This window comes from Aquarana catesbeiana, linkage group LG01, assembly GCF_042186555.1.
Source record: "Aquarana catesbeiana isolate 2022-GZ linkage group LG01, ASM4218655v1, whole genome shotgun sequence".
Lineage (NCBI taxonomy): Eukaryota > Metazoa > Chordata > Amphibia > Anura > Ranidae > Aquarana > Aquarana catesbeiana.
In genome coordinates this window covers 222,625,341-222,649,975 of record NC_133324.1, presented here as the reverse complement: position 1 = coordinate 222,649,975, position 24,635 = coordinate 222,625,341, and the positions used below count along the sequence as shown (strand labels likewise).

Genomic DNA, 24,635 nt, shown 5'->3' with positions numbered 1-24,635 from the left:
TGCACAGCAGAAATACTCAACATTGAAGCTTGTTGGTGCTCTCTGTTTCATATTGCCTTACCTTACGGCACTTCAGAAAAACACAATGCTGCAGGTGCTTGTGTCCTTTCTCAGCGTTTGGTTCTATCTGACTGCACTACAGAACTGCATAACAGAAAAGATTGTCTTGTGTTCCATATTATTTTGCCCTGTGGCACAGCAGAAATGCACAACATGGGAGTTGGTGTTTTTTTTCTATCCTTTCTGTATTTATATCACTTATGACCTAGCTAGCTGCACTTCAGAAATACGCAGCATTTAGAGTTTGCTTGTGTCTTTCTGTTTTTACATCTTGGCAGCACATCAGAAAACCAAACAGTGAAGACTGTTTGTCTACATTAAAGTTCAGATTTGGGTTTCTTCCCATATTTGATATCTCAGTTTAGCTAGCCGCACTCAGATACACAACATTGTTGTCTATGCTTGTGTCCCTTTTGTCTAAATCTATTTACTGTGCCGTGCCCAAAATCTATGGCCTTTTATATTTGTGATTATTAATAATGCATGTATCACCTTTTTTATTTCAGACCTTCTTCTCCGTGGAGGGGCCAGGAGTTCTGGCTTCAGACGTCACATGTCAGAAAGCCTTAGCCCCTTACCAGAACCATTTCCTAGGGTTATAGGACACTGGAGGAAGGCGATTAAAAAAAAAAAAATCACCCTGTTTAGTAAGAACTTGGGAAGTTCTGTTCAAAGGAGTATTATGGCCTAAAAAAATGGAGTATAAGAACTTATCACCTGATGGGTATACCCAACCGAATAGGTTACGGCTCGGTACATATCCTTCATTTCACCCTCCTAGCAAAGCTGGATGTAGCAATATGAGTGTTCTACTCCTGCTATGGACTTAATCTCCTGAAGTAGGCATTCAGGTGTAATGAAAGCCATTGATTGGGCGTGCCTTCAAAACCCAGGGATCAAGCTTCTGTTAATCTATTACCCTTAAGTAGGCTTCCCTTTAGTCTTTGCTAACGTAAAGATAAAAATTAACAAAAAGGGTTGCCTGTCAGGGACTCACTTTTTTGCAAATTTATTCCTCTGAACAGGGTAGTGTTTAGACAGACCCTCTTATTGATCAATGTAATGTCCTTGTCTTACAAGACGGGTCTCTGATTAATCTTTTTAGTGGTTCTAAGTAGCACCTACAGGCACAATAGGCCATGGTTGTTAGACGTGTGAGACAGGCAACATTCCTACAAGTTTAACATGTTTTCTGATTCCACCTTTAAGAGCCGACTCCACCTAGATCCTGCATCCGAAACGGAGAAGGCAGGGACATCGGTGGAGCAGACCTGCAGATCAGCCGCATGATCCAGCTAAGATGCTTTCATCATGCATATAGAGTGGAGGTAAAGCTCACTGCAGAACCGAGGTTTGCCAAGATGGTTTTGCAGGCAGTGGTCCCAACCTAAGGTAGGCCTGAGGTACTTGCTTATCCTCTCAGGTGTGCTGTCCTGGAAGATGACTAGAGAAAAGTACCAGTTACACTTACCGGGTAACTACCTTCCCAGGAAATCTTCCAGAATGGCAGGCCTACTTCCCGCCCCTTGGAGGAGGGGAAATTGTAGAACACTAGAAGGTGAGTGCCTATGAGGAATGATTTCCCTTGTGAACCAGGTTCAGGAGTTGCTTCTCTACAAACTGAGGATCAAGGGGAAGGGTGGGGACTTAAAACAGCTGTCAATTGATTGTGTTTCCTATAGGGAGGAGCCTCTCATCTCTCAGGTGTGCCATCCTGGTAGATTTCCTAGAGACCTAGTTACCGGTAAGTGTAACTGATACTTTTCCTGCTTTGTGTGATTGGCTTACTGATTTTGCCGAGAGTCTGCACAAAGATACAAGTCGGATTTTAGGCATCCTCTGCAACAAAATAAAATTTTTGGTGTGATACTCCAAAATGGTTAATCATCTCTATAGGGCTGCAGACCTTGTGACTTTCCTGATTAGAACAAGGAGAGGTACACTCAGAATGCTGCTAGTAGGAGGTAGGAATTTAGATACTCCTAGTTTTGTATCAAGGGAAAAAAAGTTTTATTGTAGGTCAAATGCCAAAGAAGGTAGTTGGACAATAGCAAAGATCAAAGCCATGTGAATCATTCAAAATATAATGACCGTGTGCGAAGTCAGACCAAACAGACTTAGTTGAGTCAGATGTGGGTTCCCCGCTGGTGCTGTCCGTTCCTAATTTCCTACAGGTGCCCCCTCAGCAAGCTGTGTGCTAAGGGGGTACCTGTGTGGTCATGCTCCTGAGTCAGGCTGTGTCCCTCCATAGAGGCACACAGTGCAGCTCGGCCACGCCTTCCAATCCCTCTGCACAGGATGTGACTGACAATGGCTCCCACTGCTCTTAGTATGTCCTGAGAGACCAAGAAGAGTGCACTGTTGGTGTTTTTTTTTTTTTTTTTTTTTTTTTGCTTAATGCAGGGATTGCAATAAAGTGGTTCTAAAGGCAGAAGGTTTTTTACCTTAATGCATTCTCTACATTAAGGTAAAAGAAAAACTTTGTTCAGCTTCCCCCCCAGCCTCCCCTTATACTTACCTGAGCCCGATCTTGATCCAGCGCTCCCTCTCCCTCCCGTCAATCACAGCCAGTGTGGCAGGGCCGCGTGCCATGTGTGTCAGTGGACATGCAGAGCACTGCTCAGGATCAAGCCTGTATGAGTGCCCCTATAGCAAGCAGCTTGCTATGGGTGCACTCAGAAGGGGGAAGAGCCACGAGCACCGGTGGGGGGACTGCGAAAAGTAGGATCGGGGCTGCTCTGTGCAAAATCATTGCACAGAGCACGCAAGTATGAAATGTTTTAAGTTGATTTTTTTTTTTTTTTTTTTTTTTTACTTTTAGAACCACATTAAAAGGTCTAATAAATATGTGCTGGCAGTCCATGCAAAGTGGGTGCCACCTTACCACGTTACTTTGACACACATTATCACACAACATGGCATATGTGAACACGATGCAAGCACTAAAGCATAAAAAATGTATGAGAGACTAGGTCTACATAAGCAGCACAGATTGTTCAAGCACCTGCCAGCTTGCTGATTGGACAGTGAATAAGTAACGCACTGATGAGGTTCTCCTTATGCTCTCCTCTCCTCCTTTAAGTATTTTCACAGTCTAAGGCCTAAGTCACACTTTTGATCCTAGCTAGCAACAACTTCCGTTCTCTGAGTGTTACTGTACCACACTGGGTTATAATCGGATAAAAATCTTTTATAAACTAGCAGAATGGATTTGATTGAAATCAAGTTGATTTAAATCCTGATTTACATCACTAGTAAAAAGGCTTGATTTAAATCGACTCTCTATTTGAATCATAATTTTTAAAGCGCAACTTTCATCTCTGTCCCGCAGCAGCTCTTCCTCTGACCCGCTGTTGTCTCACCGACAGTCCCATTCGCTTTAATGGGACGGCTGGTGATGCGGCAGTGACAACAAAAGTGAGAGATGCCGCTAAGATGTGCTGCCATGATAGATCTGAAATGACAGGTGTTCTTTAAATGTAAGGACTTATTCTTGCTGGTAGTTAGAATCTTTAATATTTGCAAACAAAATGAAGGTTTCCTATTTAGAATAATAAGCTGTCAGGTTAGTAAAACAGCGATATCAGAACCGGTTCAATCATACAATTGGCAGTGTACATAAATTTGCAAAACAATGGGATAAAGGAATATTCTTTGTGTACTTTGTTTTATCTCATGGATACTGTGAAATTGTGTGACTGCATCAATGCAGTGCATGTTATCTCAGCTTGCAGAGCTTGGATTAATTGAATGAGTTTACCAAAAATGTAAATATTGCAGAATATACAGCATCATGCTACATAACTAAGCTCTATTTCATGCTAAATAAACTAAATTATTAATGTATCTTAAATAGAAAACCATCTTTAAATAGATTTTACTCCAAAAGCATTTTCTGAAAATAAACTTGATAAAAAAGATAAAAAATAAATCAGATTTTTTTTTTATCCACCCTGTAAACTAGGGGCTCATGCACATGGGCGTACCTTTTTGTTGAATTCAGATTCATAATTTTATATAAATCTGAATGCAGAAATATTGTATGCTATGGACCCATGCATTCTGCTTGGTTTTAGTATGCAGCGTTTAGCTGTGTAAACCAAAACTATAATAATCTGCTTTCACAGTCTTGCATATGGACAATATATTTTACACTGAACGCGTGTAAATGTTTGTGCTAACGTTTACATGTCTACACTGTCCAGCGTACATGGCCTCTATTGGCAGCTGCCACTGCTGAGGACCTTGTCACATGTAAATATCAGCCAGTGCCACTGCCGATTAGACATTGTATTGATGTTTACATGTTCGCCCTGAATAAGGCATCCATGTGGCGATCTTTAGGGCCAGTTCACACTAGAAAACTGTTTGGGAAACCCCCATTCCATGCCGGTTTCCCGCACCGCTTTCAAATTGCACTGCCCTTGCAATCTGCAGCGAGTGTACGTGTAGTAAACGACACCCCAAACGCAGGTTGCACATGCAGTGTGTTTGCCCACACTGGATCACATGGTACAAATGTACCATGCGATCCAGCTGCTGTGCGTTTCCAAAAGTATGAAATTCATGCATTCAAAAGAATGGGAAGAAAATTGTACTGCACAGAACTGCATGTGAGTTGCACAGGAACATGCAGCGTGTTTGTGCGATTCACATACAGTTCCTAGTGTGAATGATTCCTTAGTCATTCAGACGTCCAATGCCATTCTGTGCATTGCCCATTGCCACATAAATTACTCACTCATTCAGACTTGTTCTTCACCACAACTCTAATTATAAAAATTCTTCAAACAAATCAGAATTTTCTCCAGGCATTGATGCCTTAAGCCAGCCATAAATGGATTGAATCTCGGCCAGGTCAGCAGGGACTGACCAGGGTCAAACCATCGGTGCAACTGACATGTCTGATTTTTAGCATGCAATTATTGCCAGCAGTTATTGTGTTCTCTGGGCAGAGGCGTCTCCCTGCACTCAGCCCCCCCCCCACCTGGAGAACACAATAGCTGCGCAAGAGGGATCCACATTCAGTGTTTATGGGGGAATTTCTTTAAATTTTACATAATCTGTGGCCTGATTTTCTTTTTTTTTTTACACTGAAGCTGGCTGCCAGCAAAATCCCAGAAAAATACATACCGCCCATGTGCATGAAGCATTTTTTATTTTTTTTATTAAATACATTTCATATCTTTATATTTTTTAATGGATACGTAAATGGATTACTTTAAAAAAAATGTATTTATCCTGAAGCTTAATTTTGTAAATGCATTGAAAAAAAAAATCCTTTTGCAAGAATTTATCACTTATAATTAAGATCCTTTGTGATTCCTTGTTTAATACACCACCTGTTACCTGGTTGGGTGGAATGTCGGAGGATGGCAGTCAGATGTTCAGCAGAATCTGTTTTTTCATTATTCACCGAAGAATTCACAACACATCTTTACCCTGTGCTTTTATCATCCCAGCTGTACTATGTATTGTTCTTCCCAGCACCGCACAAGTAATCTCTGGGGAGAAGTGTGCTATTTAAATCAAATTACCATTTTTATAATAAAGACTATTTGATGCTAGCTCAGAACAAAAACTGAACTGAACAGCACATTAGTCTGCCTAGGCTTTAACAAAAAGCAGACGTCTGCCCTTCCAATCAGCCGGTGTACCACGATGTAATCCAACCTTGAGTGACACGGCTGTCATTGAGCAATGTTCCGTAACCTCCTCTACATTATAGTCATGATTAAATTGCATCCTCTGTACAAAATGTATAGTCCTAATGTGTGCTTGGGTTAGCGTTCGCACCATTTTAACTTTTCCACAAAGCTATATAGCTAGGAGCGGAACACTTGTGTCCTACTTTATAGTCCCCAGATAAAAGCTAAAAATAAAATTTGTTAACGGTGTCCAAGTTGCCTGTTTTTTGCCGATAATTCCCCTGCTGTACACATGAATGTTACTTCACTGACTGCTGTACAAGAGAGACTGCGTGCAATAAATGTCACCATTTCCTTTCATTCCGTGTTTGAAATGCCCATTGTACAAGCTCACTTGATTTTTAAAATATACTCCTCCTTTTGGTTAAGTGTATATCTAGGATTTTATAGTCAAAGCCAATAGCTTTCCCATATATGCACAAAAAGAACGCTGAACTCCAGATATTAATTTTATTGCATAGTTATATTGGTCCAGCTTGGACCATTGTAAGTGTTCTATGCCATACCTGTGGGATCTCTATGAAAGTGGACAATAGCTGTATTGGTTGCCTCTATTATAGTTATGGTGTCTTCCTAGGTCCTGTGTCCTGCTGCATAGTAACCACAGGAGGCCGTTTAAATGGGAATGCCATACACAGAATGCCTTGTATGTTTCTCATTGAATACAAGACATTCTGTGATTAGGCATCGTCATCCATTCAGAAAACCATGCATTAGTTGAGAAAAATGTGAGGCGTGTGAATGGTGTCTGTGCCAAATGATTGACCCAGTGTGGTTGCTATGTGTCAGGGCAGCCACTCTGCAGGGTACCCAAAAGACAGCGGCAATCACTGTATTACCCGTGATTTCCATGCACAGATCCCATAGCATAGATATATGTACGGTGGGGACGGAAAGTATTCAGACCCCCTTAAATTTTTCACTCTTTGTTATATTGCAGCCATTTGCTAAAATCATTTAAGTTCTTTTTTTTCCCCCTCATTAATGTACACACCGCACCCCATATTGACAGAAAAACACAGAATTGTTGACATTTTTGCAGATTTATTAAAAAAGAAAAACTGAAATATCACATGGTCCTAAGTATTCAGACCCTTTGCTGTGACACTCATATATTTAACTCAGGTGCTGTCCATTTCTTCTGATCATCCTTGAGATGGTTCTACACCTTCATTTGAGTCCAGCTGTGTTTGATTATACTGATTTGGACTTGATTAGGAAAGCCACAAACCTGTCTATATAAGACCTTACAGCTCACAGTGCATGTCAGAGCAAATGAGGTCAAAGGAACTGCCTGAAGAGCTCAGAGACAGAAGTTTGGCAAGGCACAGATCTGGCCAAGGTTACAAAAAAAAATGTCTGCTGCACTTAAGGTTCCTAAGAGCACAGTGGCCTCCATAATCCTTAAATGGAAGACGTTTGGGACAAACGGAACCCTTCCTAGAGCTGGCCGTCCAGCCAAACTGAGCTATCGGGGGAGAAGAGCCTTGGTGAGAGAGGTAAAGAAGAACCCAAAGATCACTGTGGCTGAGCTCCAGAGATGGGAGAAAGTTGTAGAAAGCCAACCATCACTGCAGCCCTCCACCAGTCGGGGCTTTATGGCAGAGTGGCCCCACGGAAGCCTCTCCTCAGTGCAAGACACATGAAAGCCTGCAAGGAGTTTGCTAAAAAAAAAAAAAAAAAACACCTGAAGGACTCCAAGATGGTGATAGATCAGATTCTCTGGTCTGATGAGACCAAAATAGAACTTTTTGGCCTTAATTCTAAGCGATCTGTGTGGAGAAAACCAGGCACTGCTCATCACCTGTCCAATACAGTCCCAACAGTGAAGCATGGTGGTGGCAGCATCATGCTGTGGGGGTGTTTTTCAGCTACAGGACGACTGGTTGCAATTGAGGAAAAGATGAATTCGGCCAAGTACAGGGATATCCTGGATGAAAGCCTTCTCCAGAGTGCTCAGGACCTCAGACTGGGCCGAAGGTTTACCTTCCAACAAGACAATGACCCTAAGCACACAGCTAAAATAACGAAGGAGTGGCTTCACAACAACTCCGTGACTGTTCTTCAATGGCCCAGCCAAAGCCCTGACTTAAACCCAATTGAGCATCTCTGGAGAGACCTAAAAATGGCTGTCCACCAATGTTTACCATCCAACCTGACAGAACTGGAGAGGATCTGCAAGGAGGAATGGCAGAGGATCCCCAAATCCAGGTGTGAAAAACTTGTTGCATCTTTCCCAAAAAGACTCATGGCTGTATTAGATCAAAAGGGTGCTTCTACTAAATACTGAGCAAAGGGTCTGAATACTTAGGACCATGTGATATTTCAGTTTTTCTTTTTTACTAAATCTGCAAAAATGTCAACAATTCTGTGTTTTTCTGTCAATATGGGGTGCTGTGTGTACATTGAGGAAAAAATGAACTTAAATGATTTTAGCAAATGGCTGCAATATAACAAAGAGTGAAAAATTTAAGGGGGTCTGAATACTTTCCATCCCCACTATACATTGGACCAAACTTTACCAAAGTTGCAATAAAATTCATACCTGGAGTTTAGCGTTATTTGACAGCTAACACAAAGACCTTGGTATTCACTTTACCCAAGCCTGTCTACTATATGTTGTGCTGATACAAAATGCCAATGTTTTGTATATGTTATCCTTTTTAATATGAAGAAAATATCTTTCTGTTTTTGTTATATGGAACGCTGTGCTTGGTTTCTGGTCCCCCTGTAGAAATATTGACCTAGGACACTGTGCACATCCCCCCCCCCCCCAGCAGCAAATGCTTCCTATCTGCAGCCGACAGACCATGAATGCTCCAGATTCGAAGCCTTTATCGTGGACCGCGTTACTATTGCTGAAGACTTTGTGGGAGATTTACTAAACCTTGTGCAGTTGTGCATGGTATCCAATCAGTTTCTAACTTCAGCTTTTCAATAAAGCTGGAAGCTGATTGGTTTCTATTCAAATCTGCATCAGATTTTGAACTCTAGTTTTTAGTAAATCCCCCTGTGAGTCCAGCTACTGGTATTTTATCCCCTTGTGCTGAGCAGAGGAGATGCCTTCAGAATCTACCGGATGTCATGACTACTTCCCTGTAAGTCACTCTAGTTACTGACTCTTATCCCAAATTCTTCCCCACTGCCTCCAGCCTCAGTGCCCTCCCTCTGAAACCACTACTTTATCACCTTACACTGTCAAAATGTCCTCTCTGCCTCCAGTGCCCTTCCTCTACAACTACATCCACACAAGCGGTCTGTCCCATGCTCCTTAGCCCCGTTTCAGAAGCTGACAACCGCACTGCTCATGCCCCTCTCAGGCACGGCTGCCCTGCGCTTATCACCCCCCTCTACCAGATGCTGCCGGGCCATTAAGCATTGCCACCCCATGCTCCTCACCTCCATATCCAGTACTGCAGTCCACACCCTTCCATCTAGCGCACTGGTCCCCCGCATCTCACCCCCAGTCCCAAGATAAGGTTCCCGGCTCCAGAACCTCCTTTTATGCTGCTGTTCCTCACCTCTTAGGCCTGGTTCAAACCTATGTGTTTTTTGGTGCTTTTTGCTCTTTAGAGAAATGCACTACAATCCATTTAACATGGTTTCCTATGGGACACAGTCACATGTGTGCTTTTTTTCAGCTGCTGCATTTTTGGAAAGGGTCAGGGACTTTTTAAATGCAAAATGGTGTGTTTTTGGTTCAATAGACTTCAATGGAGATGCTGCAGAAAAGCGTAGTGCGCTTTTGACACATTTTGCGTGTTGTTTGTTTTTGTTTTTTTTTCTATTCTGCCCAACAACAAATTGGACAAAATTAAAACTCCATAAAAAAAGTGGAACGTATTAAAAAACGCACTGCAGAAACGGATCAAAAGCAAATTGCATAGGTGTGAACCAGGCCTTGCCTTACTGCTCAATATTTAATTGATTGTTGGTATAATTTTGGTTTTTAATAAATATTCTGAGTAGGAGTACTTATAATTTAATCATGTTCTTAAACAAATTGTGTAATTTTTATGAAATTAGTTTACAAAAAATATTAAAAACATTATTAAGATCCACGATTTACCAATATGAACAATCCGGTACCATTGTTATAACACTCCCTTCATATGGATAAAGCTTAAACTGACCTAATTCCGCTCAGTCTCCTTGTAACATTTCTTCCAGGGGAGGAAAATAAGTAGCCTTTACCTCAAGTTTCTCAGAACAGGAGTCTCTACATCAACGTTTCTCAACCTTTTTCAGTCATGGCACCGAAGTATGCAGAATCTAAGGCACCTCACCCCAATGTAAAAAAAATGCAAATGTTACTTGTCAGTGGGAAACCCAAGCCTGGGACGATTCATGCAACCGGCTTGATGAAATTAACATCACATCAGAAACCCCCCTTCACACTAGTGGTCCTCCTAGCTTATTGGAGACTTATCCCCCCCCCCCCATTTATCAGTGGTTCTCCGTGTCAAAATTCCTCCATTAGTGCCCGAATTAGAGATTCCCCTCTGTACTTCAGAACCCTACTTTTTGGCTGAAGCAGGAAGGCAGAGGGCGAGAAGTGGAACAGGTCTGGGAGAGATGGACTTCAGTCCTCTCCTGAATGCTGGGGTTGGTCCTGTATGGCACCTGCCCTGAATTATGCCTGAATTAAGGGTCCTTTGCTCACAGCACACCAGGGGAATCCATATGGCACCCTAGAGTTGATTAACACTGCTCTATGTGAGTTTTGTTAGATGTTGGAAAGCGAACAGTCTCAAAAGTTTTATGAGTGGTGAGACTTGCATGTGGTGTTCCCAAGTCTAGATACCTGCTCCAACAATGACATGGCTCATTAGACATTTGGAAATAACTCTTTTGGGTGGACTTGACCCTTTTGAGAACCATTTTATTACCTTTTGGGAATCCAGACAACCCACGAAAATAAGCATGAACTCTTTTGGCAAATACCAAGACTAACCTTTTGCCTAGTAAAGCCACATTTGTAAAACAAACACAACCACCACAACACTGTATACAATGTATTTTACGCTGAATACTGTGTGTATGTTTTAATGTAATTATCACCTTCTTATAGAACAGTGCAAAAAAAAAAAAAAAAAAACACTGGATTATGCCATTACCAAGCTACTTGGTAACTTTCTTTAAAACCCTTACCTCTTTACTTGCATTGTTCATTGCTCTCAGCTCCTGATCTCTCCGTGCTGCTTCCCTAAACTACTGGTCTTCACAAGAAACAGTTACTGGTAAACCGTGCAGTTTCCAGTCGGTTAGATATTCACAATTCTAGCTGGGGGGTGGTAGCTGGCATTTGTTAAAATGGGTGGTCGAAAGGGATGTAAACATGCCAAAGCAAACATTATAACCCCACCGGGCGTGGTGGCGTGTGTCTGTAATCCCAGCTACCTTGGGAGGCTGAGGCTGTTGGATTGCTTGAGTCCAGGAGTTCTGGTCTACCCTGTGCTATGTCAATCGGGTGTCCACGCTAAGTTCGGTATCAATATGGTGACACCAGGGGAACCCAGAGCCACCAGGTTGCACTAAGAAGGGGTGAATTGGCCCAGGTCGGAAACGGAGCGGGTCAAAACCCCCGTGCTGATCAGTAGTGGTATTGCGCCTGTGAATAGCTGCTGTTGAGCAGCCTGGACAATACAGTGAAACCTAGTCTTCATCATTGTGTTTTTAAAACAAAAAAAAAATAAACCATTAAAATGACATCACTGAATTGTACAGGATCTAGAATAGCTGACAGCTAGAGAAGAGGTTTGTGGTGTGTGTGTGTGTGTTTTTTTTTTTTTTTTTAAATAACTTGCAGCACATTAATTTTCCTTATTTTAGACCACTGTCTCTGTATTTTTATTATTTTTTTTTTTTTTCAGTCTGTTTTCTTTCTTCTGTGTATCACCTTCAGTCAAGCAAGCTTCATAATTACCCTTCAGAGTATTCTGCTCTCAAATGTCTAAAAATAAAACTTCCATGTTCCTGAAGAAAGGTGATTAGACGAGGATGTCTCTCTCAAATTGGATGACATACAGATCACTTCACGTAAAGTGCTGGCTCCAGCTTTTTATTTTATGTCATGGCTTGCTCATGTCACTTACCCAAACAAACTGACTCGCTCGAACTGTAGGCTGATCTGTCTCCATCTGAGACATAAGAGGCTTGAAGATATGACTTATGTATACTAGCAGATGAGTTGGGTTGCTGTCTTTTCTAAAATTAGAACTGTCATGAGACTTCTTCTAGCCAGTTACTAACATTTTATTCAGACACTTGCTGTGTTGACAATAAAACCCTAAAGCTGGATCTTGCTGCATAGTGAATGCTCCCCCAGATACTGTAGCATCCAGTTTGATTTTTCTGCTTCACATCACCTGAACACGGGAGAGCTCTGACATACATACTGCTTTCTGGTCATCCATACAACTCACCAGCTGAGTCTCACTGTTAGAGGGGGTCACCATTCATGATAATGCCTTTACAAGGCTCAGGATGGGAACGCAGGCAGACAATGGAGGATGGTTGATGGTATTTGTATGCCTCAGTACTCGGGGTTCCTCAGGTAATTGCAGAACATCTAAACAGATGTAAGCACACGTGAAGGTTTCACAGTAAGGGCTCGTTTTATTTTTAGATTGTCCGACCATGTTCACTATTTTGCTTGTTTATTAGTTCTTGCACAATATAACCACAAATTTACTATTCATTATAAAGCATTGTCAAACTTCATACACGAAGCAGAGTATAGTGTATGGCGCTGTATTTATTAAAGCCAACATACTATATACTTGCCTATGCAAGGCAAAGCAAAACACCAGGTTTGCATTAAAGGAGTTCTATAGTCACAGCACACACTTTTTAATTTTATAAAAGTACTGTAATGACAAAAACAATAGTTATATTTGACAATCCAATATAAACCTACCTGAAAAATCTCCTTTCATACTGTGCGATCTCTCTGCTGGCCATCTCTTTTCACAACTTCCGGGATTCCTTGCATGCTTTGCAGCGTCTCTTCTGCTGTATACTTGTGTAGTTCAGAAGGCAGGCTCTGTGAAATGTGTGACACAGCAGTGCCCTCCCACAGGGCATAGTGGATACGTCTCACAGAATTCAAGGAGATAAATGTGTGGGGATCTTCACAATGTAAGTTTACACACCTCAAGATTGTTAGGGTTAATAGGAGTAGGTAAAAATAACTGAAATAGTGCGTGGAAATATATGCCTTTACATTTTGACAACAGATACGCTTTACTCTTCAGCAAAACATACTTTTTTGTTCTTTTTTTGCCACTACTTCATTCAGCCAGTGTGAAAGAGAAATGGAAGTCCCATGGAAGCTGAGTCACTCTAAGAAGAGTGAATGCAGAACTGAAGACTTCCCTGGCCCCCATGTCCCATGGTGCAACCCCTTCCCCCTGCAGCTGTCCGACAACGTAACTATCAAGGAAACGCTCCCCTCTTTCTCTGCATTCATCTGGCTGCTGCTTGTTTTTGGGCAAGTGCTTGGAGCCGAGACAAGTGCTTGTTATGTTTAATTCACGGACCAGTGACCAGTGCCAGCTATCGAGCAGCCGTCTCCTTGGGAACTGATCACTGAATTTTTTTTTTTTTTTTAAGTGAAAGTTCTTCTTTAAGCTAGGTTCCACTGTTATTGTGCTACCTTACCACTATATTCTTTTGTGCTTAGGGAGGCATGTGGAGGATTAAAGAATGATTTTACTAGGGCTACTGCTTCAATTCGTTTAGCAGTGGAAGTTGTGCTAATGGGTATGGGCTTCTTACACCATGCCTTGCACAAGGCTTAATTCATGATTTTAGTGGAGTTAAAACCCAATTCTAGGCCAAACTTTTCTTTTTGTCACATTCTGACTAAAGTGAAGAGGACTTTCAACCTCTGTCCAGTTTTTCATCAACACTGAGGCGTAAGATAATGCAAAAAAACCACTATTTTTAAATCTAATTTTTTTTGCCTGCAGTTGGTCTTAAAACATTCTTGGACTGTGGGAGTGTATTGTATATAAATAAGTTGCGCTTATATACAACATGAGTGATCACAAACAAATTTATAAAATCGAGTGCAAGTGAGGTACAAATATATAAGTCTGTATATAACCCTATCCTGGACCAGGGCAGCCAGCGAGTAAAACTATTGCAGGGGCACCTATGACTGGGTGCCTGCAGTCTGTATCCGTGTTACTCTGGCTGACAGCCCCCCTTTCCCCACACAATTCAAACGGGGGTCCTGAATCTCAAGTAGTCCGCCTTGAGCCCAACCAGGAGGCTGGAGTATCTGGGTCTTGACTTGGCACAGGCCAAGGTGCTCCTCCAAATGGAAAAGCACCAGAAACTAAAGATTGTGGTCCATCTGCTCCTTTCCTGCAGGCGGTTTTCCCTGTGGTCATGCATACAAGCCCTGGGTCCTATGGTGTCCACCTTTTTTGAGGTGGTCCTGAATGCACAGTTCCATACATGGGTTCTGCAGAGGGAAATCTTGGCAGAATGTGACAAATCTCCCACTTCCCTGGATAACCAAATTTGTCTGGGTCAATTGACAAGGGCTTCAGTCTCTGGTCTACATGGTGGTCTTCTGTCTACAGGCCCTTTTCCCCCCTCCACTGGACGGTAGTCATGACTGATGCAAGCCTACCTGACTGAGGAATTCTGGGTTCGATATCAGCGCAGGGTCGTTGGATACCAAACTATGATCTGGAGCTGCAAGCAATCGGACTGTGTCTGGAATGATGGAGGGACCTTCCCTGTGCATGCCCGTTTAGGATCAAATCGAACAATGCCACTGCTATGACCTATGTCCCCCACCCAGACGGCATGAGAAGTGCAGCAGCAACACTGGAGGCCTCATGCATTCTTCAGTGGGTGGAACTACACTTACTGGCTCTCTCTGCCATGTACATCCAAAGTGTTGATAATTGGCAGGTGGATTACCTCAGTCGCCAGACCCTGAGTCAGGGGGATTGGTTCCTACTCCTGGACATGTTCTGTCATATCTGCCAACGCTAAAGGGCCCCGGACGAGGACCTCCTGGCGTCTCTCCACAACAGGAAGGTACTGGGGTTCATGGCGAGAGTGAAGGATCCCCAAGTGGATGCGAAGGATGCACTGTGGCATCAGTGTCTCCTCATTTACACATGTCCTTTCTTGCAAGCTTCTTCCTCATCTGCTATGTAGGATAGAGGCCAGAGTACCTCCTGGGCCTTCCAACATCATGTATCTGTCTCAGGTTTGTAAGGCAGCTACTTGGTTGTCTGTGCACACTTTTTTACCAAATTTTGGTAAGGTGGATGTGTTTGCATCAACGGATGCTTGTTTTGAGAATCGTGTTGCCCCTCGGGAAAGACCTGGGGGAGGGGTTAGTTTGGTTGCTTGTCATGTTTGCTTTGTTGTTTGCCCACCCCTCATTGAGGCACTGCTTTGGGACATCCCAATAATCAAGAATAGAAGAGCTGTGTCCGTCAATGAACGTAAGAGGAAACTGGAAGAAAATTTTTGTTACCATAAAATCCTTCTCCGAGTTAATCGACGGACATAGCACCTACCCCTGTATTTGAGTTTTCTATTCTCTTACACTGCTTTGTGACTGTTTTTGCCTGTAGTAGATAGGGGGGTTATACCAGCTAGGACTGCCCATAGGTGCTGCTCTGTTTCTTTCTGCCTAGTGTCCTACCCCTGCAGGTAGTGCTATATTACCCTATGGTCAAGAATAGAAGAGCTGTGTCTGTCAATTAACTCAGAGAAAGGGATCTTATGGTGAGTAACAAAAAATATATATTTTTTTCTAAATTTTTAGTTTTGTTTTTTTAGAGTGGGGAAGGATCAGACCTATTTTCTATTTTGTCTTGATCACTGAGACAGCGATCCAAAATTTTAGTCATAAGAAGTGGTGAAGGCAAATCTTCCAATGGGGATACCTGTTCAATGACAAGCACCTAAGAGGGGAATTACCATTACTTCTCATTTTCTGCAGTATCTCTGGGACAGAAGGTTAAAGCGTGTGTTACCCCAACACTTCATATTCCTGATATGTGCCTGCTGTATGTACTTGTATGAGAGTATCCTGTTCTCTTTGTCTTGCTTCCTTTTTTGTGTAGTCCCTGGCGTTCCTGCTAGTCCCCTATTAAAAACTGACCACTCTAAGCAGGAGAGCACATCGTGATCAGTTCCCTAGCTATGCTGGGAACTCTGTGTACTCTCCTCCAATGATCAGACCTGTCCTGACAAGCCCCCACTGCACAGCCATTCACTGGCAAGCTCGGTGTTCTGTTGCTTCTCCTCCCCCCAGTTCTTATGCAGCTGAGTACAGAGGGAGTGTGATCACTTTAAACAGAATGGGTTGATTTGCAAGGTGATAGCTTACAATCACTTTAAAGGAGATTCTTCCAGTGTAATACTCCAATGTAACAATTCCTTACTCTATCCAACATTTAAAAAAAAAAGATTAGCTATTCATTTACTTTGGTATTTGACAAAAATACAAATGGTATTAAACTATCTTGGTATTTGTTATATTTTTAAACTTGTGACCAGTGCAGCGTTAATAACTTTATGAAGCAGCTATTCAGTCGGAGATTTATTCGCCATAAAGAATTAGTGGGCTGTGTCTTCTTCTATGTTGGGTCACCTATGGACAATTATGGGCAGCAGCTTATCTTTTTTCCATTATTGACTTACCATGCCTTATTCTGCGCTGTGCCTTTGTGTGGAGGTAGCCATCTTGGTTGAGGTTTTTTAATTCTGCAGGTCAGAGCCTCCAGTAAAAAGAATAGTGAGCAACATTGCACAATAGTGATATCACAAAACTTAATCTAAATCTTCTGAGACTGGCAGTCAGAAGCACACAATGCATACAATGCAACTCTCTCACACTGTAGGCACAGGAGTACCTTTGCACACTCAAAGTATACTACTTTATCTTTTTTTTTCCCCTCGTTTAGTTAATTCCTTTACAGCCTGCTCTGAATCGTCAAGTGTTGGCTGGTGCTGTATGCTAAGGAGAGCTGTGATACTCTCTTGGGTTCCCCCTGATTTGGGTCTAGCAGACATTTGCTAGGTGCGAGCACTATCCTAAGGAGAAGGTTGCTTGCTCCCCAAACCCGGAAGCACTTGGTATCAAGAGCAGCAAGGAATCGCTGGTAAGGTAAATATTACTGGTGCAAAGGGAGGACTCTTTTACAAAGGAACTGTCATTTTGCCCTGAAAGGGCAAGGAGTCAGTGACTATTTAAATACTTAAGAATTCATGACAAAAGGGTGGAGTCAGCACAAAAAGGCATATGTTATCTTTGGGCGGCTTCACGCTGATGCGCTGCCGTTTGGCCGCAGCGTAGTGTACCCGTGGTTTTTGCACAGGTTAGCTGTGCTTTCCCATGGATTTCTATTATGTCCCATGGTTTTGGTGCGTTTTCTGAATGTGCACCAAAACCGTGGGGCATAGTAGAAGTTTATGGGAAAGCACAGTTAACCTGCACAAAAACCGTGGGTACACTACACTGCAGCCAAAGGCAGCGGATCAGTGTGAAAGCTCCCTTTGTCTAGGACAGGGGTCTCCAAATTGTGGCCCGGGGGCCAGATGTAGCCCTTTGCTTGTATTTATCCGGTCCTTGGGGCACTATTTCTTGCATTGATACCAATAATGGGGTATAATTCCCCTCAATGACACCAATGATGGGGCACAATTCCTCCCAATGACAGCCACCTTGAGGCCCGATGATGGGACACAGTTCCTCCCACTGACACCAACGATTGGGCACAATTTCTCCCAATGACACTAACAATGGGGCCAATGACGGAACACAATGCCTCCCAATGGCACCAACAATGGGGCCCAATGACACCATTAATGGAACACCATTCCTCCTAATGACACTAACATGGGGGCACAATTTTTCCCAATGACACCAATGATGGGACACAATTCCTCCCAATGACACAATTCCTCCCACTGACACCAAAGATGGGACATTGTTTTCTACCACTGACGTCCAGACCTTTTCTGCTCTCAGTGGCCACATTCCGGCTCCCCCTAAAATCTGGAGAACGATAAACTGGCCCTTTGCATAGAATGTTTTGAGACCCCTGGTCTAGGCCACTTGATTGTATAAATAAAGACCTGTGTTTAACATTCAACTTTAGTTGAATATTCTTATTAGTGCAGATCTGTTTTTGCTTAGTAAGGGATTTTTTTTTTTTTTTTAATAAAATAACTAATAGTATTAATTATTGCACATCTGTTTTAATTGCTTTTATTATTACAATATAGTTAAAAACCACAGTATATGAAGTTAAGCCAGGCCTGATCGTGTATCACATCAGTGGTTCTCCATGAACTTATTGCTGCATGAAAATAGCTGACTGGCTTGTGCTTTGTCACAGTGTCCTTTATTCAGCATTGCTCTTTTCTCCAACTCAACATCATAAACTCCTCATGCGTAGATATCCTTCCAGTAGCCAGTGTAGGTCATGTCTCTTGAATTATACTGCTGTGAGAAAAAGTAAACTATTTCCTAATAAATTACAACAAACCAGATACCCCATGAATGGCTACTGCTGAACCTATGCATAAAAACATTCAAGTAAATGTATTCCTCAATAGCCACAAAGACTATAAATCCACTTTGTGTGCACCAAATACATGTACAAACCCAGATATTAACTTGTAAACATAGCAGTAACATCGTCACTGTGCTGTACATGTCCTGTGCAGAAAGCAGAGCTGAGGGGGGGACCAAGCAGATCCCACCCATTACAGGCTACCTGCAGAAAACTACATGAAGGGCGGAGACCAGACCAATCACAATGTCTTAAAAAGAAAAAAAGGGGGGTCAACAAGGACACCCTGAGGCTTTTTTTTTTTCTTTTTATGACTTACGATTTATTCGGATATGGCTATAGGATTGTACACTTTTTTTTTTTTTTTTTTCTATTTTGTCCAGACCAATCACAAGGTGAGAGTAGCAGGGAGCGGTCTTTATTACAGGAAGCTCCTTCACAGAGGCAAGTTTCCACACAGGATTACTGCACAGATCTGGAAGAAATACACAAAGCACACCAAGATTCAAGATGGAATACACACGCCTCTTGTACTTTGACAATATTTGCTTATCCTGAAGTTCCTCTGCCTGGTCTTAGAATATCCTTGTGCTGCTCTGCACTTTTGTCTGCTCAGTGAATGCCAACACCATCTATGAGCCTGTGCTCATAGGGGGTCATTGCTCTGCTGTGTGTGAGCCTCTACTATCGGCCTCTCTGTGATCATGTAAATGAGAGGCTGTTTAGTAAGGCCGGCCATACACGGTTCAAATTCGAACCGTTAATGGGCAGGCTGATTGATCAACTTGGGTGGGTACAACCAGCCTGCTATAGCTGCTAGCGATGACCACTGGCTTCTCCCGCCTGCCTCCTCCCCCCTGCCAGGAGAAGACAATTGCCGATTCTCCTGTCAGCACTGTCTGTGTTCGTAGGGGAATCGTGCAAATTTCTATACTGCAACCCATGGTTGCAAGATAGAAATTTGCACCGTGTATGGCCGACCTTGGCCTCAAACATAAGTAAATTATACCAGGGAGTACTACATGGTCATCTGGGTGACAGCTTTGGGGCTGCTGATCACATCCAGGATGGCAGCACCCAGCAGTAGTCTTCAGCCTGATCAGTGTCCTAATATATCGTATTTATCAGCATATAACACACACATTCATTTTAATAGGGAAGTTTCAGAAAAAAAATTTAAATTTTAAATAAGGATCTTTGAAGAAAAATTAGGGTCAGTGCCAATCTGTAGCCTCACCATTGCCATCAATGCCCATCTGCAGCCGCACAAGTCCCATCAATGCAGCTTCATCAGTCCACATCAATGCAGCAGCCTCACCATTGCCACCACTGCAGCCTGATCGCTACCCATCTGCAGCCTAGATGGGACAGGGAGGGGGCAGGACGAGTGCAGACAGATTACATACAGTGAGAATCTCCTATGATAGACAAAACAGTGGTCCAATGGCAGCCCAGGAGACGGGACTTCCTATTACAGAGTCCACCAAGTAAACAGGGGATTCTCACTGTATGTAATCTGATGGCGCTTGTTCCGCCCCCCCTCCCTGTCCCCTCCGAGGCAGCTAAAATTGAAGTATTGGCGTATAACACGCACACGCTATTTGCACCCGATTTTCAGGGTGAAAAAGTGCGCGTTAAACGCCAATAAATACAGTAATTGCAGGGAGATCAAAGGCACAAAACATGTCGATTTGAGATATAATCATATGGGAAGATTGTTGTTGAGTTTTAATAGACTAGGGTCTCTTTCAGGTGTTCATCATGTCAGCACGTATGCCACCCCCAACCATAGAAATCCACTGCTCCGCATCTTACAAATTCCGCAAATAGGAATCGTACTACACATGCACAGAAGAAAGAGGACAAAAATACAGCTGGATTACATGGCACATTAACAATAATCTACATACTAAAATGAGCACTTTTATTACACTTGGTAGAGTGTTTGCTTCCCAGTATGCTGAATTGCATTAGAGAGAACAGTGGTTGAATGTAGTAGATATTATTGCTGTGACTTTTTTGCTGTGAGTGCTGTTGACAGATCTAGTTCTAGTTATCTTACAAGGTTGTAGAGCACTTTACATGAGCACCATGAGAGCAGTTGGATTATTGCCTACATATCCAACCCTGCCTTCGAATGTCTATGGATGGCCAGAGTCTTATGTAAACGTGCTAAAACTGAACCCCGGAATGGGAAAATATTGCCTAAAAACAAGAGGAGTGTGTATTTAAGTAAATCTTGGAGTGATTTGTGTATTCCAGATTTTTACATTGGTCCAGTGTGAAACCTTACATTGTTACCTTTTGAATCCCTTGACCCTCCCTTTCAGACAGTAAGCTCTAACGAGCCCTCTGATTCCTCATGTATTGTAAGTGTACTGTCTGCCCTCATGTTGTAAAGCGCTGCGCAAATTGTTGGCGCTATATAAATCCCGTATAATAATAATCTGTGTAGGAAATTACTTTGGTAAAGACCAGCCATTGCTGTTCTCTCTCCTAGTACAGGGTACTTGCCACCTCCTGTAGTAAGGAGCCTGTAGTGGGTAGGCCTGCTGGGTCCCTCTCTTCCTAGGCTATACACAGCACAGTGATATCACCTCTGTTTGCCAGGTAATACCTAGGTTTGCAAAGGCATTTTATTGCACGTTAAGTGGATTTAATTCCTTGGTGGCAATTGAGGATAATGAAAATGTTGTGCCCAGACTTCGGTTAGCCGCTTAAATCCCAAACTTTAAATATATTAGAGTAATATTATTATGTTGTAGACAAATGCTAGTGGTGGATGATTTTTTTTTTTTTGCTTTGAAATCTTTATTTGTTTTGCTTTTCAAGTTGACGATCGTTCCCTTGAGAGCAGTCTAGCGTGTGCATGAATTATCTTTCTATTGTGATATAATGCAAATGAGCAGTTCTTGTGTTCTAAATTCTAAAATATATTAAAAATTTATATATATATATATATATATATATATATATATATATATATATATATATATATATATATATTCGAGTATAAGCCGAGTTTGAAAATGCCCCCCTCGGCTTATGCTCGAGTCAAGCACTTTTCTGCAGCGGAGAATGACATTTTCCGAACCGAATTTGGGGCCCCGTATCTCGGGGGCCACTTGGTGCTAGGAACCCCAAATTTGATGTACAAACCCAGTGGAACTAGCACTACAACATATCCAGCTGGGGTTCCTAGCACCAAGTGGCCTCGAGATACGGGGCCCCAAAGTCGGTTCGGAAAATGTCATTCTCTGCTGCAGAAAAGTGCTTGACATTTTCCTAACCGACTTTGGGGCCCCGTATCTCGGGGCCACTTGGTACTAGGAACCCCAGCTTTGGATATGTTGTATTGCTAGTTCCACTGGGTTTGCACATCATTGGGGGTTCCTAGCACCAAATGGCCTCGAGATACGGGGCCCCAGAGTCGGTCAACTGTGTCCATCTGCAGCAATGTCATTTCGGGACCCTGCAGCTAGGGGGGCATGTAGGAACCCTTAACTAATGAGTTTGAAGTTTGGGGGACCTATGGCTGCAAATGGGCATATATATTTATTTTTTATCTCTTTCCAACACATTTTTTTTAAATATGAACAAAGTACAGTAAGTATTTTTGCAAATTTTAAACCATAATGAAAAATGAGAAAATATATAATTGTTATTATAGTTAATAATCTGTCTTCCTTAGGACACAGGCTGAGATGGCCCACACTTGCCGGGGAACCATTAATCTGTCTACAGCTCACATTGACACAGAAGACTCCTGCAACATTGTTCTTTCCAATGGTGGGCGGACATACCATCTCAAGGCAAGCTGTGAAGTGGAAAGGCAGAGATGGGTCACTGCTTTGGAGCTGGCCAAAGCCAAGGCTATCCGCATGATGAACAACCAGTCAGGTAGAGTCCTTCACAGAGCTCAGAGGAAATACAGATCCAGCTTCCATTACGTGTTGTTTGTTTTGTTTTTTTACCCAAGGACTTCATGCCAGAGGCATTATCATGCATATTGCACAGGTGAAATGTATGATCATGAAAGAAGTAATTATTGTCTATACAATAAATTCACACTAATGCATTGCATTCGGGGGAAAAATCCCACATGCTGCAATTTGGGAGACCTGCAGTTTGCTATTAAATGCATGTCAACACAATGCATATGAATGCATTCATGCTAGTGTGAGCCCTGTAGGACTCTCCTGCCACCCCAGCACTCCTGCCGCCCCATGCATAAAAGTGAATGCAAATGCATGTATAGGGCATGCACACATAAGTAAACAGTGATTGCACAACAGATATTAGGTATTGCCCAAAATGTCAGAGTGAGAGCAATAATTCCAGGTACGTCATGCATGGTTGGCTCCAAACCAATTACCTGTTAAGGCGTTTAAAACATTGCTTTAAGACACAGGCAACATGGCTTGACACATTTGGTATCTTTTTTTTTTACCAAAAAAATGGGTATTGTGTTGTGCTACATCCTATAGTGCTAAGGTGTGCTCATCTTTACAACTTCATCATAGTGGTAGGATGGGACAGAGCCATGCAAAGAAGTGGGAATTTCTCTATCAGATTTCTGTTATTATGAATATGGCCCACAGGTATGTTACCAAAAGAGGCATGGTTGTAGGCTCTGGTCATTAGAGATGAGCTCAGGCATGTTCAGGATCCTAGTCCCAACCCACCTGCCTGATCCTGCCAGGAAGCTGACGCTTCACATGGCTAATCACAGGCAGTGAGACATTTCCCGGCCTGCAGCTGCACAGATTGGGAAATGCCTCACTACCTGTGATTAGCCATGTGCAGTGTCGGTTTCCTGGCTGGATCAGGCAGGCGGGTTGGGACTAGGATCCCAAACACGCCTGTGCCCATCTCTACTGATCATCATACAGTGTTGCTATAGTGTAGTGTGACTGCATAGTGCGTGGGTGTTGTTGTTTAATAAATTTGAAGTAACCATTTAATGGTAAAAAAAAAATGAATCCAGAAAGTCATGTTTTGACTGACACCACAACTTCCTCCCAAAGAAAAAAAACTTTCACTGGTTGATTTATACATTTTGTGGCTTCCAGTTGCAGTATAAATTGTACTTAATGGTCTAATTTTCAAAGAAAGAAGACAGAACTATACAGTTTAAGTTATAAACCATTTTTTAACATCATGAATTGCTAAAATGACTTCTATTTTTCATACAATATAGAAACACACAACTTTTGAGTTCAGCTATGAAAAACCTAAATTACTTGTGATACATGTAGCAGAACTGTCTAGTTGTTAACAAATGTTTTTAATTTTTAATAGAGAGAAGGATCCTGGAAATATCTTATCCTGGTGCTAAGCAGCAGCATCATGTAGAGCAGTAGTTTTCAACCCTGTCCTCAAGTACCCCTAACAAGCCATGTTTGCAGGATTTCCTTTATCTTGCACAGGTGCTTTAAATCGGTCAATGGCTTGGTATTTTGGACAGCTATTTTATATAAAAGAAATTCCCAAGACATGGCCTGTTGGGGGTACTTGAGGACAGGGTTGAGAACCACTGATGTAGAGGATGGGTTAACATATTACAGTGGCGCTCTGTCCTTGACGGATTAGAGCAAAGAGCTGAATTGCACTGAAACAGAAATAGCTTTGTCACTCTAGCCCCTTTTGTCTTTTGATAATTGTGAGGATATAATTTCCTTGCGTAATGATAGAGGCAATTTGTTCATATGACAGTTCCCATCACCAAATTGTCATTGGCAATGTTAATTCAGGCACTGAAAATCCCATTTGCAGCATGTCACTTTTTTTTATATTTTTTTTTTCTAGAAATATTCTGTGATAGCCGGCACCATACAAACAGTCATCTGCAATAATGATTGTCCAAAATCACTCTTTCTGCAAGTAATCACTTTAAGTGAAACTACTTGTCCAACTTGAGTCATTATAGGGAAATTTTGATCAACAGGGGTATGGATAGCAATACAAGCTAACATTCATCAGTCCTGCATTGTCACCCACAGTCAGTATAGAATGGTGCCCAGCCAATGGGTGCACTGTATAAATACAATTAAAGAAATCGCCAGCACTCCTAAAACGCTATAGGATGTATCTATAAAAATAAATAACATTTGACCTGAAAAAAGAATAGCATTATAACAGTCCATTCTGTTTTACAGGCATTTTATTTCAGCTTGAAAAAGCTTGTACAGTAAAACCTTGGATTGCGAGCATAGTTCGTTCCAGAAACATGCACTCGTATATCAAAGTGAATTTCCCCATAAGAAATAATGGAAACTTAAATGATTTGTTCCACAACCATTTATTC

The 24,635-nt window shown here is 42.2% G+C and overlaps 1 protein-coding gene across 1 annotated transcript in view; it reads left to right on the top strand.

The window, feature by feature from the left end:
• Positions 1-24,635, top strand: part of OSBP2 (oxysterol binding protein 2) — a 391,235-nt gene that overhangs the window by 47,684 nt on the left and 318,916 nt on the right. Inside the window, exon 2 of the mRNA XM_073625242.1 lies at positions 22,020-22,228. Within this exon, the coding sequence (XP_073481343.1) occupies positions 22,020-22,228 (209 nt within the window). The remainder of the gene's footprint in view (positions 1-22,019; positions 22,229-24,635) is intronic.